The following is a 19,399-nucleotide window of genomic DNA, read 5'->3' on the forward strand; positions in this document are numbered from 1 at the left end:
TTGAAAATTCTTCTGCAGGAGATCTGGCGTTCAGGAATAAGTTGGGATGAAGAAATTCCAGATACACTCAACGATAAGTGGGAGCACTGGTTACTGATTCTTCCCCAGGTACAGTCTATTAGAATCCCACGATGTTATCGCACTACAACAAGCTTAGGAGACAGCACAAAAGTTCAATTACACACGTTTGTGGATGCCAGCGAGTATGGTTACGCTGCTGCCGTCTACCTTCGTTTCGAAGAGAATGGCTATGTGGAATGTTCAATCGTCTCAGCAAAAGCAAAAGTAGCACCGCTGAGGTTCATCTCTATTCCCAGGTTAGAATTGCAGGCTGCAGTTATAGGTGCCAGACTGGCGGAAGCAATAGTACACTCTCTTTCGCTCAACATAGAAGAACGAATCTACTGGACGGACTCCCGAGATGTTCTGTGTTGGATTCGATCGGATCACAGACGTTACTCACAATTCGTTGCATTTCGGGTTAGCGAACTATTGGAAACAACTACGGTTTCGAGCTGGCGGTGGGTAGGAACGAAGGACAATGTTGCTGACGATGCGACCAAATGGAACCGAAAGCCTGATCTCGAAAGCAACAGCAGATGGATTAGAGGACCAGATTTTCTTTGGAAAGACCCTGAAAGTTGGCCGAAAGAATCGTTTCACAACAATAGCACGAAAGAGGAATTGAGAGCCCATCTTAACTATCACGCAGCTACAATAACTCAAGTAATTGATTTGAATTATTACGGAACGTGGAGAAAACTTCTTCGCGTCACAGCGATGGTATTTCGTTACATAAGCAATCTTCGGGAAACTGTCGCACAGCAGACACGAAACAACAATCCGCTATCCATGGCAGAACTACAAAGAGCATCAATTCATCTCTACAAACAGGTGCAAATCGAGGCATATTCTGAGGAGATCGCGATTCTTGCAAGCGGTAAACGAGAAATAGCGAAAGCTAGTCCTATATTCAACTTCACACCATTCTTGGACGAGCTAGGAGTATTACGAATGCAAGGGAGAATTGGCAACTGTGAATATGCTTCAATGGATACAAAAAATCCTATCGTTCTGCCGAAGGATCACCACGTTACAAGACTCATTGTACTAGACTACCACGTCAAGTATCATCAATGCAAAAATGAGGTGGTCAACGAACTACGTCAACTCTATTACATTCTGAAAATAAGAGTTCTGTGCAAAACTGTAAGAGCAAGCTGTCGGCAGTGTAAAAACCGACTAGCAGTACCAAACCCTCCATTGATGGGCAATCTACCAGAAGCGAGACTTGCGGCTTTCTCTAAACCATTTTCGTATGTCAGGGTTGACTATTTTGGCCCGATTTCTGTGGCAGTTGGACGAAGACTCGAGAAGCGATGGGGGGTACTGATAACATGTCTAACAATACGAGCTATTCATGTGGAAATTGCGCATTCTCTAAATGCCGACTCGTGTATCATGGCTCTGAGGAACTTTATGGCTAGGCGAGGTGTACCAATACGTATTTTCAGCGATAGAGGCACGAATTTCGTAGCAGGTAGTAAAGAACTCGAAGCAGCGTTGAAAAACATGGACCAAGACCAGGTGATACGGGAGATTGTAAGCCCTAACACTGATTGGGAATTTATTCCCCCTGCCTCTCCACACATGGGAGGAAGTTGGGAGCGATTAGTGCGGTCCGTCAAAGTCAACCTACAGAAGATGAAACCTCAACGTAACCCGACAGATGAATCATTGCGCAACATACTGATCGAAATTGAACATACTGTCAATTCGCGTCCTCTGACGTTTGTTCCTGCCGAGGACTTCGATGCTCCTGTTCTCACTCCAAATCATTTTCTCATGGGATCGTCAAACGGACTGAAACCTGCAACACCTCTCGACGATAGCTGCGGTATACTAAGACGAGCATGGCGTGCTTCTCAAGCGGAGGCAAACCTTTTCTGGCGAAGATGGATACGCTGAAACGTTCAATTCTTTTCTTTAAAGCCAACGGCTTAAGCGCCACCTTCGTATCTGAAGGACCGTTAACTCTTTTTGAAATACCCCGGCAAGAGACAACCCTCTCAAGGCAGGTTGAAACAGTTTTTATAGAATTAACCGCACAAATGAACGCACACGATTCGACCAACATCCAACCAATAAGACAAAAAATAGTAATTAATTCAAAATGCCAATCTCCAGAACTGAATGGTTACAACAGTTTCTCAATGAAAAGCTAATCCTAGATTAAATATAAACCACATGTGACGACCGTCTCTGGTTGAAGCAAAACGAGACTCTTAGTAAATTCAAAACTCCATTTTATTCGAGCTTCCGTTTAATTAAATGATTGAATTTTTAGAGCTTTACATAATTCTAAATTTATTAAAATTCTACTTTCCTTTCAGGTAAAGCTACATTTGTGACGTCACATGCAATTAAATTGGTTAGCCTAAATTATCTATACAGGCCCTATTAGTTTGGTGAACGGTTTGGTCTGACCTTATTCGTTTTGCAAGCGTCCCTCGACGGTTGCATGCAATTTCCAACGTTGAAACGTGAGCGAAAGCTCATTTGAGGCGTAAGTCGCAGTGTGGGATTCAAACTGCTCGTGCGTATGGCGTTTTTAGACGAGGTAGAGATGTCCTCGGGCTTGGTGGAGTCAGAGCTTTTGGTTGCGAAGCTCTACGCCTCACGTCTTGGCTATACGAGCAATCACGGGGCTTTTGAGGACTCGAACCCCTCGCTGTGTCCGATCGTTTCGTCCAATTTTGTAAACCGTGACTTGACTTCCCCACAGGTGTCTTTACTGCCGCCGTGTATGTCGACCGCACCACGCAGGGGTTTTCAAACAACCCAAACTTGCAGCCCACGTTGATTGGGCAACACGCCTAAACAACGCAATCATATTAACTTCACTTCATAAGTTCACCAATATAATCTAGCTTACCTGATAATTCCTTTCCCAATAGTTCACTTTTTTTATTTATTCAGAGTACTTAGGAACTCTTAAAATTCAATTTCTGAAACTTTTTGTAATATAAATAGTCATTTAATAAAGATCGTTCAATTATAATTCGCGCAGACTTACTCCGAATGTAGTTAATTTAGAATATATTATAATAATTTTAATAATCTTCAAGCTTTCCGAAACTTTTAACTCGGCCAAAATGCGTCCGAACTCAACTTAATACTCCACCAGAATAAAGCGTGTATTCACGATTCAAAATGGAATCAGCTTTTTGTATGATACACAATTGTAACCCAGTGCTGTACCAAAGAATAATGTAATCTTTCCGCATTGGTCAGTTTTGGAGAGCGAGTTTTTTTGATTTTCTTAATCGATATTCGTTTTTTGATTCCGTGATTTGGAGGTCAGTGGAAATTGCGCATTAATTATATTTAAACCAAGTGTTTCGCCTTAAGTTACGCAACAAGTTATTTTAGTACTTTATTTCTTGCCCGAATATTTTGAATTAAACAATCTCACAGATAGGAGGCAGCACATGTATACATATATGACTTGTATGCTAATGGTGACACTAAGGGAAATTCATTATTCATTTCAAACTCAAGACATTTATTAAAAGAAATTATAATGAGAAAAACAAAATCTTACATTCACAATGCTAATTTTAAAAATTTTGAAATTATAAATAATTTCAAAATTTTTAATGCAAACTATTCTAATCTTTACTGTTATTTTAAAGAGAGTAAGTTTTGATGAGTAGCTTATATACAGTATTCAATTACATTACAATATTACATTACAAAAGTTTTCGCTAAACGTCTGTTCCATCCTTTATGCTCTTTGCCTATTTAAACCATTTCATAACACAATCATACTTTACGCTCAAGTTACTATTTCGTTAAAAACAGAACCGAATAACTTCAGCATTGCTGAAAAGATTTCTTTAACCTAACACCAAATTACTTCAGAAATATCTGAAAATATTTATTCATCATGACCCTAGTTACTCCAATCATCATTGGAAATTTTTATTCGTTTAGACTCAATAATTATTCAAACAATAATTATGCCTAATTTCGCATTCACGACTATTATCTGAATCATACCTGAACATCCCTAACAGAAACTTAACGAAAACGTCATACGACCGAAACGTCACAGTTTTGTCTCTTTTATACGCATAATTTGCTCTAACCATAAACATATACTACTCGTATCAACTATTCGTGTCGCGTGTTTATTTAAATATATTTAATTAACGGAAAATTGGTCTATTTTTATTGAAATTTAACTAGGAAGAAAGTGATTATTAAAGAACGAAAACCGGGCTATTGAATTCTAATGCAGGTGAGTGAGAATTTCGATCGGAAACAAACAAAGCTGACGTGTTTTTTTCTTTCTTACTTTTCTAGGGTTTATAAACTATCTTTGCTAGCGAGTGCGAGGAAACCAGAAAGGACGTCTCAAACACCGCAAGGATAATGCCTCTGAGGAGTATTTTGTTTACAATTTCGTGGTGGTGAGTGAGTTTGGTAAACTACACAGCCATAGCTGGAACTTGTTATGATTGGATTCTTTTGAAACCCTTTCGGACAAGGGCTATCGATGATGGAGGAAACACGAAGGACATCTCGACATCGGATTGTTTTGCACCTCATTGGAGTATTTTTGCCAGGTGAGTCTGATTTGTTTATGTGCGATTGCACCGTCATAGCTTTGTGAATTATGCACGCTTTAGAAAGGAGCCATGGTACGTTCCAGGGATAGTTTTTCCGTCCATGGATTCCAGTTTGTAAGAATTGGTACCCAGAACTTCCTTAATCCTGACTCGTGTAAACTTGTTTGCCAATTTTCCGACAAAATCGCGACATTTATCCGAAAGATGTACATTTTTCTTGTACACCTCTTGCCCCCTAGTGAAATGATGTTTAGTATTGGCGCGTAGATTGTATGGCTGAGCATACCGTTGGTAGGCTTTCATTAAATTCTTGCGCACCAATTCGAATAAATCCTTCATTTCTGCTCCTAGATGGTTGATATCTTGGTCAGATTCTCGTATAAGCTCGTATTCCGAACCGGAACTGACCATATTCCTGCCAAAATTTATGAAGAAAGGGGTGAAGCCCGTACTGTCGTGGACAGTAGTCCGAATAGCCATGGCGATTTGATGAACTGATGTATCCCAGTCACGATGATTCTTTGTTGGTTTAAGGTACATCGTATTGCGGTTACAATAACCCTGTTGACCCTTTCCGTAGGGTTTGGACTAGGGTGGTACACCGCCAAGTTCCAGTGACTCACATTATATTTTCTAAGGAGTTTCTCGAAGCTGTCCGCGGTAAAAACCTTAGCATTATCGGTAATGCAAACCGCCGGTACACCAAATAGGTTGAATATAAGCTGTTCGAGGAAGGTGCAGACAGCATTCGCTGTAGCAGTGCGCATGCACTGAACCATTACAAACTTCGAGAAGAAATCCGAAACAACCAACAACCAGATGTTTCCTTTTTTCGATCTCGGATACGGCCCTAAAAAGTCCATCGAAATCATTTCCCACGGACGTGAGCACAATTTCGGTTTGCCGCAAATTGGTTTAACATTTATGTTAGGAATCTTTGACTCTTTACAAACAGCGCAGTTGTGACAATATCGTCGTATTTCGGCTGCCATTCTCGGCCAGTAGTACCGTTCCTTCACTTTAGCGACGGTTTTCAAAAATCCTAGGTGTGCTTCCTCATGTATCGATTTGATGATCGGTATGCGTTCTGACATAGGTACTACATATTTCCATCTGCATCCAGCATCTTCCGGTAAGGTTGTATTTGTGACAAATTTAAAAACTTGTCCGTCGCTAATCCGAAAATCCGAGTATCGATCTGGAAACCGTTCAATCATTTGCTTCAGTTGAGCAATGTATGGATCTTCCAAAGTACTTTCAGCACTATATATCGATCGTGAGAGGGCATCCGCTGGTATATTTTCCGAACCCTTCTTGTATTGCAAAAGTATGTCATATTTCGCCAATTTCAGGGCCCAACGGGCAATCCTCGGTGATTTGGATTCAATAGACATACTTTGCAAGAAGGTCAGACTCATCGCATCTGTTTGAACGATAAACTGATATCCCTCGACGAAGTGCTTAAAATTCTCTATGCTTAGCAAAACTGCCAAGCACTCCCGTTCCGTAGCGCTATACCGCTTTTGCGTACTGGACAATTTCTTTGAAAAATACGCGATGGTTTTCCTATCTCCTTCTTGTATTTGAACAAGAACAGCGCCGATTGCTGAGTCTGAGCTATCGGTTTCGATGATAAAGGGAAGGTGAAAGTTTGGGTTTGCCAGCACAGGTTTCGAAATCAAAGCAGATTTAAGGTTGTCGAGAGCCTCCTCTGCTTCCAAGGTCCATGAAAACTTTTTTCTGTCTTTTTTAAGTAGGTTGCTGATAGGTGTCACGATCTCTGAATAATTTCTTATAAATTTTTGGTAAAATCCTGCCAGCCCTAAGAGTCGCCTTATATCCTTCACCGACTTTGGACTTGGATAGTCAAGGATGGGCTGAATCTTACTTACGTCCATTGAAAGACCTCGTTCGGAGAGTATGTAACCCAAATATTTAATCTGCGTTTTGCAAAACTGGCTTTTCGTTAGATTGATGGTTAGTCCAGCATTTCTCAATCTCTGAGCCACTATTCGAATCAGCCTGAGGTGTTCCTCCAAGGTATCTGAGACAATAATTATGTCGTCCAAGTAGACATATACCTTCGGCTCAAGATCGTGTCCTAATACTTGCGACATAAGCCTTGCCATCGTAGCAGGCGCGTTAGTTAAACCAAAGGGCATAACTACGAAGCGGTACAAACCTTTATTCGTCCGGAACGCAGTTTTATCCTTGGCGTTTTCCTCTAATTCGACCTGGTAATAGGATTCTGAGAGGTCAATCACAGAAAAATATTTGGATTTCTCAATCCGTTGCAGAATTCCAATCATATTTGGAAACGGGTAATCATCCTTTTTTGTGCATTGATTCAAACGTCTAGAATCTAAGCATATTCGCCATTTTCCGTTAGCCTTCTTAATGGGAAGCAATGGATTCAAAAAGTCAACAGGTTTTGGGCACTCTTCAATTACTCCCAATTTCTTCATCCTTTCCACTTCGGTGTCAATGATTTCCTCAACAATCGGTGACCACCGATACGTAGGCATCCGTTTCGGCGTTGATCCCGGAATCAATTCAATATCATGTTTAAGAAGATGAGTTCTTCCTAGTGAACCATCTTTCGTCGCTGGTAATTGTTTAACTGCTGCAAAGAGCTGGCGTCTCTCCTCCTCCGTTAACGGATGTTCAGATTCCAATTGATTCGGTGATTGGAGAGTTTCTTCCGGTACTTCTACTGTAGGCATTTCCAAGCTTTCGTCTACTTCCGGCTCTATTGGTTCATCCTTTTCCTCGGTTTCGCGATGTATTTGAAAGCAAATATTTTCTTCCTGGTCCGCGAAGTAATCTTCAATCGGAACCAACTCGCTAGGACCAATTGCTTGCTTAGGTTCAATAATCGCCGGTCCAACTAAACGAAAGCCAAACTTCTTGAGGAAATCCACACCAAGTATAAGATCCTTTTTCAGTTCAGGCACCACTATGGTTGGAATAACGTGTGTGATGGATCCGTAAGTCAGAGGTAAATTGACGTATCCCAGACATCGATAAGGTGTGCCATCCGCAGTAGAAATTTTAAGATTTATCGGATGAATTTGCAAACCAAGTTTAGAAATTAGTTTAAGCGAACTCAAAATAGTCAAATTGGCACCTGTATCTGCAAGTCCTTCTATTTCTTCGGATAATATGTTAATTTTAACGTGAGGGCACTTATGCGGTAAAGTATTTACTGTGTAGATTTTGGAAAACGGTAAATAATTGGGGATGGGAATCGATGACTCTTTGGTTGAGGACGACTGATTCCCAAATGTCTCCTCTTCTATCCGTTTTTTGATTCTTCAGTTGCCCGTGATCCAAGGTCATGTTTATTAGGGCATTGAAAAGCCGTAGTACCCGTGTGTCCGCAGATGTGACAAAAAATGGTTTTTCGTTGGTCACATTCTCGCCACAAATGGCCCAATTGTTTACAGTTCCAACATAAGCTTTGAGATTGTAGACCACCTAGATTGCTCCTATGTCTAGCCGTGTCGGTCTCATTTCGTCTGAAGTTTCGTCCCACATTCTTGTTCTGTCCGTATACGGCAAAAACTTCATCCAATCCCTCAGGTTCCTCGACCTCATCCGAATTTTCTTCAATAACTAGCTGATGTATGTTGGTTCTAGTGTTTCCTCCAGTCAGATACAAATTAGGCTCCAAAGCATCAAATTTGAAACAAAACTGCGCTAACTGTTCGACCGTTTGAATCGGTTGCAACGCCAGTCGACGCTTGTAGCTCATTTTCATATTTTCTACTATTAGCTCCAATTTTTCAGCCTCTGACATTTTCTTAATCATTCGTTGTGCCAGGGTTTCAATGTCCGTCAAAAAGGCACTGAAAAGCTCGTTAGGCCGCTGTTTTCGATTCCGTAGCTCCTCTCGAATCATGCGATCACGATTCGGATTGTCGAACCGCATTTTCAAACAAGCCTCTAAGGCCTCCCATGAATCGCATTTTCCTTCATACGCTGTAAACCAAACGTAGGCACTGTCCTTAAAGAGCAAATGGGCATGCATACGCAGCTCAGGTTTACTAATGGCATATGATCGACACAGGATATCGATCTGTCGCAGAAAATCAGACACAGGAATCGCATTGTTGTCACCACTAAACTTTGGCCATTTCTCAATAATGTTGCATTGCTGATGCGGAAGTCGTCGAGAATATTCAACCGGACCTAAAGCGTTTTGACTCATCCTTGGAACGTAGGGAAAGTTAGCATTATGTCTTGGTTGCATTGGACTTTCCACACGGGGAGCAAAACGGGACTCTGATATGACAGGAGAACGCATTCTTGTATACTCACGATTATCTCTTTCTTCCACTTCCAGAAACGGATTACGCGACGTCTGATTTTGAAGTAAGGGATAAACCGGTGATGCGGGTGTCGGCACATGTTGCGATCTTTCCTCTGGAATGCCTCTCGAAATTCTGGACACTTCCGGATCCCGTAATCCGATGTTGCTGATCTGGTCCGCTAACTGAGTGACTAAAGTGTTGATGACCGCTGGCCATTGAGGAGCACCATTAAGCATCCTTGTAAGATATGACTGCACATAGGCTTCAATGTCAGTTGCATGAACAAATTCACTTAAATCTACATTTCTCATTTCCAGGATTGTTCGACGTCGGAGAAGATGCAGCTCGTATACCGGGACGATCGTTTCCCGAGTTGAAAGTTGTAGGCATCGGTTGCTCTAGAGGTCTCGCATCCGGGTTGTTTCTAACCAGTGATCTAAGATTGAAGACGTTGTCTGGTAGCGGAGATGGGAGTCGTTCACATGGCAGGCGAGTCGTTGCTGGTTTGATGTTGACGCTTGATGATCCTCTAACGCTCTGCGGATCCGGATTACCATCTAACAGCTGAGTACCCTGTCCTAGCGGCACCGTTTGCCGACGATGATCCTGATAATTGACTTCAGGTCGGTTGATTATGGGTCCCTCTTGGAAAGACCGAAATGGATTAGCCTGACGATCGACATCCGACAACGGTAAACCTCCGACAGCCCCTTCATCCTCCGTCGGATTCAACTGGGCACTAGCAGGTTGTTCAGGAAAGGCTTTTGCTCTCACAGATGTCACTGCTTCACGGTGCTTCGGAATCGCACCGGTCTGACTAGTCGTTCGGATGGTGCTGGGATTACTCGACGATTGCGGCTGTCCGCGCATGGGAACTATTTTACAAGTAGGCACCAGAAAGTTGGCCTCGATGAAATCGACCCCAAAATACTGGTGAGCAAGTCGATTAATTATGTACAACATCAACTTTTGATGCTCTTTCTGCAAACTGTTTTGAGGTACGTATCGACGAATTCGCTTATGATAATGTACAAGCCGCGATAGATATCCGTTGTCAACTCCGTTAGCCATTTGCGTTTCCATTCCTTGAAGTATCGCAGGAACTGTAGCATAATCAGACTCAAACTCATGGCGAGAAGGTAGCACAAGTTCGGGATCTTCTGCCGCGCGCAATAGTCTGCGCAAAGTGCGTCGCTTGGAAACAATCGACTCATGTGTTGAGCAATTTCTAATAGAAAGCTCATAATCAAGTTCATCCTCTAAGAGGTCATTTGCGTGAATTTTATAGGCATCCATATTATTAAACAATTTCAATCCAATCATAAAGTATTTACAGTTTAGAAGAAAAATGTATTCTAAGATCTAGGTTCTTAATTATACGAATTCATTGGAACAAATTTTTAGCGATTAACTATTATAATTAAATTCTTCGAAACTATTTCCCAACAAACTTAAACGAGCTAATCCATAACCAATTACAATCTAAGCTACTCAAATTAATCCAATTCAACAATTACTATTTACAACTCTTTCTCTCAGGCCCCACGTTGGGCGCCAAATGAAACGTTCAATTCTTTTCTTTAAAGCCAACGGCTTAAGCGCCACCTTCGTATCTGAAGGACCGTTAACTCTTTTTGAAATACCCCGGCAAGAGACAACCCTCTCAAGGCAGGTTGAAACAGTTTTTATAGAATTAACCGCACAAATGAACGCACACGATTCGACCAACTTCCAACCAATAATAAAATAAATAATAATCAATTCAAAAAGCCAATCTCCAGAACTGAATGGTTACAACAGTTTCTCAATGAAAAGCTAATCCTAGATTAAATATAAACCACATGTGACGACCGTCTCTGGTTGAAGCAAAACTAGACTCGAAGTAAATTTAAAATTCCATTTTATTCGAGCTTCCGTTTAATTTAACCGATTGAATTTTTAGAGCTTTACATAATTCTAAATTTATTAAAATTCTACTTTCCTTTCAGGTAAAGCTACATTTGTGACGTCACATGCAATTAAATTGGTTAGCCTAAATTATCTATACAGGCCCTATTAGTTTGGTGAACGGTTTGGTCTGACCTTATTCGTTTTGCAAGCGTCCCTCGACGGTTGCATGCAATTTCCAACGTTGAAACGTGAGCGAAAGCTCATTTGAGGCGTAAGTCGCAGTGTGGGATTCAAACTGCTCGTGCGTATGGCGTTTTTAGACGAGGTAGAGATGTCCTCGGGCTTGGTGGAGTCAGAGCTTTTGGTTGCGAAGCTCTACGCCTCACGTCTTGGCTATACGAGCAATCACGGGGCTTTTGAGGACTCGAACCCCTCGCTGTGTCCGATCGTTTCGTCCAATTTTGTAAACCGTGACTTGACTTCCCACAGGTGTCTTTACTGCCGCCGTGTATGTCGACCGCACCACGCAGGGGTTTTCAAACAACCCAAACTTGCAGCCCACGTTGATTGGGCAACACGCCTAAACAACGCAATCATATTAACTTCACTTCATAAGTTCACCAATATAATCTAGCTTACCTGATAATTCCTTTCCCAATAGCTCACTTGTTTATGTGTTTATTCAGAGTACTTAGAAACTCTTAAAATTCAATTTCTTTAACTTTTGTAATATAAATAGTCATTTAATAAAGATCGTTCAATTATAATTCGCGCAGACTTACTCCGAATGTAGTTAATTTAGAATATATTATAATAATTTTAATAATCTTCAAGCTTTCCGAAACTTTTAACTCGGCCAAAATGCGTCCGAACTCAACTTAATACTCCACCAGAATAAAGCGTGTATTCACGATTCAAAATGGAATCAGCTTTTGTATGATACACAATTGTAACCCAGTGCTGTACCAAAGAATAATGTAATCTTTCCGCATGGGTCAGTTTGGGAGAGCGAGGTTGTTGATTTTCTTAATCGATATTCGTTTTTTGATTCCGTGATTTGGAGGTCAGTGGAAATTGCGCATTAATTATATTTAAACCAAGTGTTTCGCCTTAAGTTACGCAACAAGTTATTTTAGTACTTTATTTCTTGCCCGAATATTTTGAATTAAACAATCTCACAGATAGGAGGCAGCACATGTATACATATATGACTTGTATGCTAATGGTGACACTAAGGGAAATTCATTATTCATTTCAAACTCAAGACATTTATTAAAAGAAATTATAATGAGAAAAACAAAATCTTACAACGCTACTACCTTCCGGAACTAACTAAGCGCTCAAAGTGGTTCGGTAAGGTCAAACCGATAGGTGTGAACGACGTAGTCGTAATAGTAGACGCCGGCCTACCCAGAAACTGTTGGCCTATGGGGCGTGTTATTTCGGTGAAAGACAGCAAAGATGGCCAAGTAAGATCGGCAACCGTGCAGACCCGAACGGGAATCTATGAACGACCAGCCACAAAGATAGCTGTACTTGATGTTCGACGCGATGGATCAGTAAGCCAGGACATAGGCGTACGTGGGGGGGAGTGTCACGACCCCTCGGTCGGCGCGTCGCTTCATCTGGGATTGACAACGGAACGTCAAGCGTGAAACGTCAAACACCGGGCTCTCGGACGGGATGACGGGACCACTTTTCGCTGACAATAGTTTGGATGATAAACAGAGGAATTGGTATGCTGAAAACGATGAAATGTGCCTGCAAACGAATGTGTAAAACTTAAAATCCAGTTTAAAACTAGTTTTTCTTTTCTTTATTTAAATAGTGTATAAGTAAATTATAATTCTCCTTGCTATTCTAATATTAGGGTAGGGCGAAGTGTATTACGAATATTGAATATGTGCCTAAATTACCTAAATATTTTTCCATTCGTAGAAATTAACCTAAACTATACCTATACTTACACTATACTGCTCAAATCGGATAAGAGTTAGATATTAGGATTCACGGTGAGTCGAATTGATAATGCGTTAAATAACTAAATTAATTAATGTATTCGGTTGATAGTTGAATTCGTTTTGTAGGATTTAAGCTAGTGAGCAGTGAGCACTGCTGATATTCGTAGCCTGAAGCGAGGGTGAATATTAGAACAAACCACGAAGGTGAAACATTAATTATATGAAGTGTTCTTACAGGAGTAATATTTCAACCAGAGTAGGAGTTGGGGAATAGCATAGGAAAGAGTAAGAACCCTAAACGTAAGTTTCTTTGACAAAACTATACTGCATACTTCTGAATGAGCCATTGTTATCCTTTTGCAGAAAGTTTTTAATATACGTTGTATTAAAAACCTGGAATTCTTATTCTTCGTTGGCCGTACGCCAACACCAAGTATTCTTCTTCTTCTTCATTGGCATTACAACCTCACAGGGACATTGACGTCTCGCAGCTTCATTGTGTTCATTAAGCACTTACACAGTTATTAACTGCAAGGTTCCTAAGCCAAGTTACCTTTTCTGCATTCGTATATCATAAGGCTAACACGATGATACTTCTATGCCCAGGGAAGTCGAGACAATTTCCAAACCGAAAATTGCCTAGGCCGGTCTTTTTTTATTTATTTATCCATCAACAGGCTTAAAATAGCCCCAATGATGTTGGTAATAATATAAAACAAAAACAGAGATACAAATCAGGTCGGCAAATAGAAGTAAAACAAAATAAAAATAGAACAAAAAATAACAAACAATAATCTACATTCATCTTCACAGTATTACGGACACCTGTTAGAAAAGAATGACGAAAACTTATGACGAAGCATATCACGTGTACTGTTGAAGTCGAACAACGGTGCCACTCTATTAAAGATCCGTTGTAAGCCACTAACTCCTCCTTGCAGGCCATAATTGGTACGTCGTAGAGGCAACCGAAGCATTACACTGTTGCGAAGCGTGCGTTGTTGAACGTTAATATCGATTCGCTCCAAGATGGCTTCACAATCGATTCGACCTTGAAGCGTATCAGCAATCGTCATTGCTCTTGCTGTATCTCTTCTGGTGCGGAGCAGCTCAAGATCTATTAAACGACATCTGCTCTCGTAGCTCGGCAACTGGAACGGATTCCTCCAAGGAAGCTTTCGAAGCGCAAAACGAAGGAAGCGGCGCTGGACGGATTCTACTCTATCAGAGCCATTGTTGTAGGCCGGGCTCCAGACTGCTGCACAATATTCCAGTGTGGAGCGAACGAGGGCACAATACAGAGACTTCAGACAATATATATCGGTAAAATTTTTCGCTGTTCTGAAAATAAATCCCAGCGTCTTTGAAGCTTTCTCGACGATATACGAGACATGCTGCTTGAATGTTAATTGCGAGTCTAAAATAACTCCCAGATCCTTCACTTGATTTACGCGCCCGATTGTCGTACCGTGCAGGTTGTAGGCGAATGTGATCGGTTGCCTCTTTCGCGAAAAGGTGATAACGGAACACTTGGTAGGATTCAGTGTCAAGCGGTTTAGCAGGCACCAACTGGCGAAGAGATCTAGTTGCTCTTGCAGATAGTAGCAGTCGGCGATTGATTGGATCAAAAGGAAGATTTTTAGGTCGTCAGCGTACGATAACCGGGGGCTCTTTATGATCAAATGCGCATCGTTGAAGTAGAGTAGAAAAATCAGTGGACCTAGATGACTTCCTTGTGGTATACCGGATGTTGCAAAGAAGCAATCAGATCTGAAGTCTCCAATCGCTACCATCAGTTGTCGGTCCGACAAATACGATCTAAACCAGCGAAGAAGGTTGCCGCAAATACCGAATCTATCAAGTTTTGCTATCACGATGACATGGTCTATCTTATCAAATGCGGCGGATAGGTCGGTGTAAATGACATCTGTCTAGATATGCCTAGATGTGACTAGATATGCCTCGGTAATTGTTAACGTCACGCTTACTGCCTTTTTTGTGTACAGGAAACATGTGGGCGTGTTTCCAGCAGGATGGAAATTCGTCGCTGGATAAAGACGAACGAAATAAGCGCTGAAGCGGTACTAATAAGCAGGAGATATGTTTCTTCAAGAACGATGCTGGAATCCCATCTGGACCGGGACTGTTCGATGATTTCAGTTGAGACGCAGCCCTGGAAATTGCATCCGCGTCCACATCGAATGTACCAAGCGTTTGTCCAACCAATGGCACATTACTAGCAGCGAGGGTGGCTTGACTATCACTTACAGCTTCATTGCTAAATACGCTAGAGAATTTCTCCGCGAAAAGACGGCACGTTTCTTGGGTGGAAGTGGCTATTTCGTCATCCAGGTGCATCGAGGATGGAAACCCAGACTCCTTTCGCTGTTCATTGACATATTTCCAAAAACGTTTTGGATGAGAGCGTAGCCTACGCTGAATATCTTGCTCGTATTGGAAAAAACATCTTTGATTGGCTCGCTTGTACTCGTAATTGAGCCTGACGTAATGATTTCTAAGCGGTACTGTACGGTGCCTTGTAAACTTACGCAGGGCAGCTCGTTTAGTTGATTTCAGTTTGCGTAATGAAGTCGTTTGCCAGGGACAGTCGGTTTTCCTGTCTCGCACAGTCTTTGGAACATGTCGATCAATAACGTAAGTTAAAATATTTGAGAAAATTCGCGCCGCAGTTTCGACGTCCTCTTGTTCCAGAATACTCTCCCAATCTAATGAAGACAATAACTCGTCGATACTTCGATTATCGGCTCTTGAGAAATTGTATGAAACAGTTACATCTGAAGCATTGAAATCATGCGCCGCATTATGAGCGATCGTCACAAGCAATGGCGGGTGATGAGCAACCGATTTTACCAGAGGGGCAGGAGCCTGCAGGAGCAGGAGTCTTGCTTTGTAGCTGCGCATTTTTCCACACGGCTATAGAGGGCCCAAAACCTATGTTATCACGATATCTGTATGTCCAACGAGTGTTTTTCAGGAAAATATGGGCCTCCCAGGGGGGACGGTAAAGTGTGTTCAGTAAAAATGTTCAGCAGCATATAAGCATAACTGCATATGGAGACGCATGGTACATTTGTGCAATGATTCATCTGGTGACTAATCTTTTTAGGCAAATTTCATCACTTCCATTCAATCAAATAAACGTTCAAGTGTGCAGTAACTTGTATGGCAACTTGTATTAAGAGAAACCTGTACCTAATTACATGTTGGGAAGTACGCGTTTTTTGGTTAACATGTTGAACACCGCGATCAACAAATCATGAGAATCATTACAGCTGGTTCCCGGACGTCTTCTAAGCGATTTTATAAGTCATTCACGGTTGTCTTATATTTCATGACGGAAATCAACTCAGCATGCCCAAGCAAGTCCCTAAAGCCCTTGCGTATTATATGCAGTTCAAAATAGTTTGATGCAGATGTTCTAGGTTTTCCAAATTGTGCTGAAGTTCAGATCAATTGGTCTACCAGGTCAGCTACCCTCGGTACTTACACCCAATACTTTTTACACGGTTGGTACATTTTTTAAAAACCACCTGAATTTTCTTTGATTTTTTGTGATTTTTTTCATGGGGTTAACTCATAGTTTCATCAACGCTAAGGGTCGTAATCAACTAAAACCCACCCGTGTAAAAAAGAACCGGGTGTACTAACTACTTGATGAGCTCTAGCTCTTCGATGAACCGACGCCGAATGGAGTATCTTTCTCCCACTGGATTCGATAAAGTGCCAATTGCTTCCAGTCGCCCTGAATGTTGAGCGCACTCAGGTCCTCTTCAACTGTAAAAAGCCATCGTGTACGCGGTAGTCCACGAAGCCTACGGCCTCTTCCGGGTTATCTAATAAATATTATCTGCACTTAACGTTCTTCCGGCATATGAACAACATATCCAGCCCACCGTAGTTTGCAGTGTTGTATAAGTTTAACAATATCCAACCCTTTATACTCCTGGTCAGGGAATATAAAGCAACAACATTGCCAATGACAACAACATTGTCTTCTTTTGTAAATGTTGGGACAAACTCAACTCGCAAAAAGCGTTTGTCCCAAACTGTAGCAGAATAGGACAATGATCGCCTGCCGCGCATTTAAAGAAGTAGTCGGTTGTCGACGATGGTTTTGGTTAAATAAGTATCAGTTATCAATGTTTAGACATAAGCTTAACCATCTGTTAACATGATTTGTGTTGTACTTCTGAAATATACAAGTTAGCGCAGTTTGAAAAGTCACAACAATTACCTCTCCATGTTTGTTGCAAATAAAAAGGAACGCAATATTGTCTTTATATTCTGCAGATGAGGACAAAGACTTATCGCAATTCTCTTTGTCCGCAGCACCTTACGCTCAAACACTCCAAAAGCTCTCCGATCAGCATCTTTTAACGTCCACGTTTCATTGCCGTATAAAGCCACCGGAAGATTCAGAGTAGTATACAGAGCGTCTTCGTTAGCAGACTACGGGACTTAAGCAGGATACGAAGTTTGTAATAAGTCCTATTTGGAGCTGCAATACACCTTTTCATCTCACGGGTAACATCATTATCGCACGTCACTAATGTTCCAAGATATGTTTTTCACCATTTCACTACAACCACCACTATAATGAACCCACGTTGATTGCCAGCGACCATGTACTTCGTTTTGCTGGTATTGATCGTGAGTCGAACCTTTTTCTTCTATCATCATTTTTCGTGGTATCTGAGAGGATTCAGTAAGCTACCTTACCGGGGTCCCGTTACCTACATCGCGCTGGTGGGGCTGCCACCGTAGGTGGAGCTGACGCGATATAGCGTTTCGTTAATCAATTGCTAGGTACCAAGCAGACGCTCTTTGAGCCGCACCTCCTGGTGAACAGACGATCGAGGTTCTAACTGATGTCAGAAGGACAACAGTACCCAGGCTGCACTACTAGCTAATTACACAACCCTGAGCTGGCGGTATTTTGTCATTGGTCGACCCGTGGAAGCGTAAGATAGGAACTTGTGGGGACCAGAGCTATGTTGGGCGCTCCTGAATGTATTCAATTTATATGGCACTTTTTATACGACGTGTGTGATTTTTGTTTTTAACAACAAACCTTTTCCATTTCTTACAGTAAAGATGGGCGTGGCCAGGAATAATAATTTTCATGTTTTTGTCATTGATTGGAAACGAGGACTGTAGAACAGTAAAGTGTTGTAGAAACTACGAAGACGGGAGAAAAAATATTACAGCAATTGGCTGATGTGTACAAGGCTTCATTTTCATTTGGCCTTTGAAAATGAAAATGCAACTGTTTTCGCTTTCACATGACGATCACGAAAACTACCAGTACCGGGTTGGTTTGACAATAAAAACCCATTAAACTGTAATAATACTTTGAGAAACAATTACTCTGTACAGGTAGTACCTAGACTATCGTATGGTTTAAAAGTCGTATAAAATTTTTTTTTTCGATAGTTATGCGGTTTTACCAAATCCTCATCACTTCATAGAGATTTTAATAGGATAGGATGCCTTATACGTTTTCAAAACGTTAGATATTGAAGTTATGGCCGTTTTGTGTGATAGCAGCAAAAGGTGCTATCACACAAAAAAGTTTGAGCACATTCTTTCGTTATTTGCTTGAAAACTAATGACTTCAATATTTAATCAAATTTGATACGCCCTAATACATATCACAAGCGAAAGCAGTTTCAAAAAGAATTTATTAACTTCCCATTTGCATAGTGGATGCCGGTTATCGATGCGCCGCGGCGAATACGGTCACAGAGTGCGATTGTAAAAAGATACACTTTCTTCCGACCTTGGCTCATTTTCAAATTATGTCACGCTTGATACGGCGATGCGATTGTTTTCAACGCTATGTTGGTATACTCACATTGATGGCTGTTGTCAAAACACCAACGAAAATCAGTATTGTACATCTCGTCATAGTTTGCAATCTTCAATTTAAAACTTTCTTCTGATTCGCCTGTATGTTTGATATCAACACCAATTCACTTTCCGCAACATAAACACTTTATTGGCCTGAACAGAACTTGATCGATACACCCGCTGTCGGTTACGGTTTTTTGAATATTAATCACCTATGCTTTCTTTTGTTTTAAACGGCAATGCTATGGGCAGCATGAACACATCAACAGAGCGAACTGTTCGAGTTAGTATAGGGCCCTGAGTGTGACAAACGTAAATAATATCGAACGCCTAGGTGGTGGTTTAACGCTTTCGCTCATATTAAAATCCCGATTCCTAATGAGCACTGTAATGTCACTGACATATGGACTTGCTTCTTTCGTTTTTCTTACCTCTCCGAGGTATTCGGTATTAGTGGCTGTGACTGTGAAGATTGGCTTTGTTGGTTATGAACATGGTAGAAAACTAATTCCTGGAGATTATTAAAAAAAATTGATCATTGTTGAAAAATGAACTAATTGGTCAGTTTGGCCCATAAAATTTTCTAGCAAAAATCATAATATAACATAATTTTTATATTGACGCATAAATAGATTTTTTGTAACCATGGAATTATTGTAGAAACTGTTAATCATTGTCTGTAAAGGTGACAATATCATCTTTTCAGTAAAGATATAAAATAATAGACAAA

At 41.1% G+C, this 19,399-nt stretch overlaps 1 protein-coding gene across 2 annotated transcripts in view; it reads right to left on the minus strand.

Moving 5' to 3' along the window:
• The window catches only part of LOC134224410 (uncharacterized), a 62,991-nt gene extending 43,957 nt beyond the window's left edge, over positions 1-19,034 (minus strand). For both annotated transcript variants that reach the window (XM_062703745.1, XM_062703744.1), the window contains exon 1: positions 18,674-19,034. In XM_062703745.1, coding sequence (XP_062559729.1) covers positions 18,674-18,719 — 46 coding nt within the window. In that variant the 5' untranslated portion in view covers positions 18,720-19,034. The remainder of the gene's footprint in view (positions 1-18,673) is intronic.
• Positions 19,035-19,399: the final 365 nt, after the last annotated feature.

This window comes from Armigeres subalbatus, chromosome 3, assembly GCF_024139115.2.
Source record: "Armigeres subalbatus isolate Guangzhou_Male chromosome 3, GZ_Asu_2, whole genome shotgun sequence".
Taxonomy (NCBI): Eukaryota; Metazoa; Arthropoda; class Insecta; order Diptera; family Culicidae; genus Armigeres; species Armigeres subalbatus.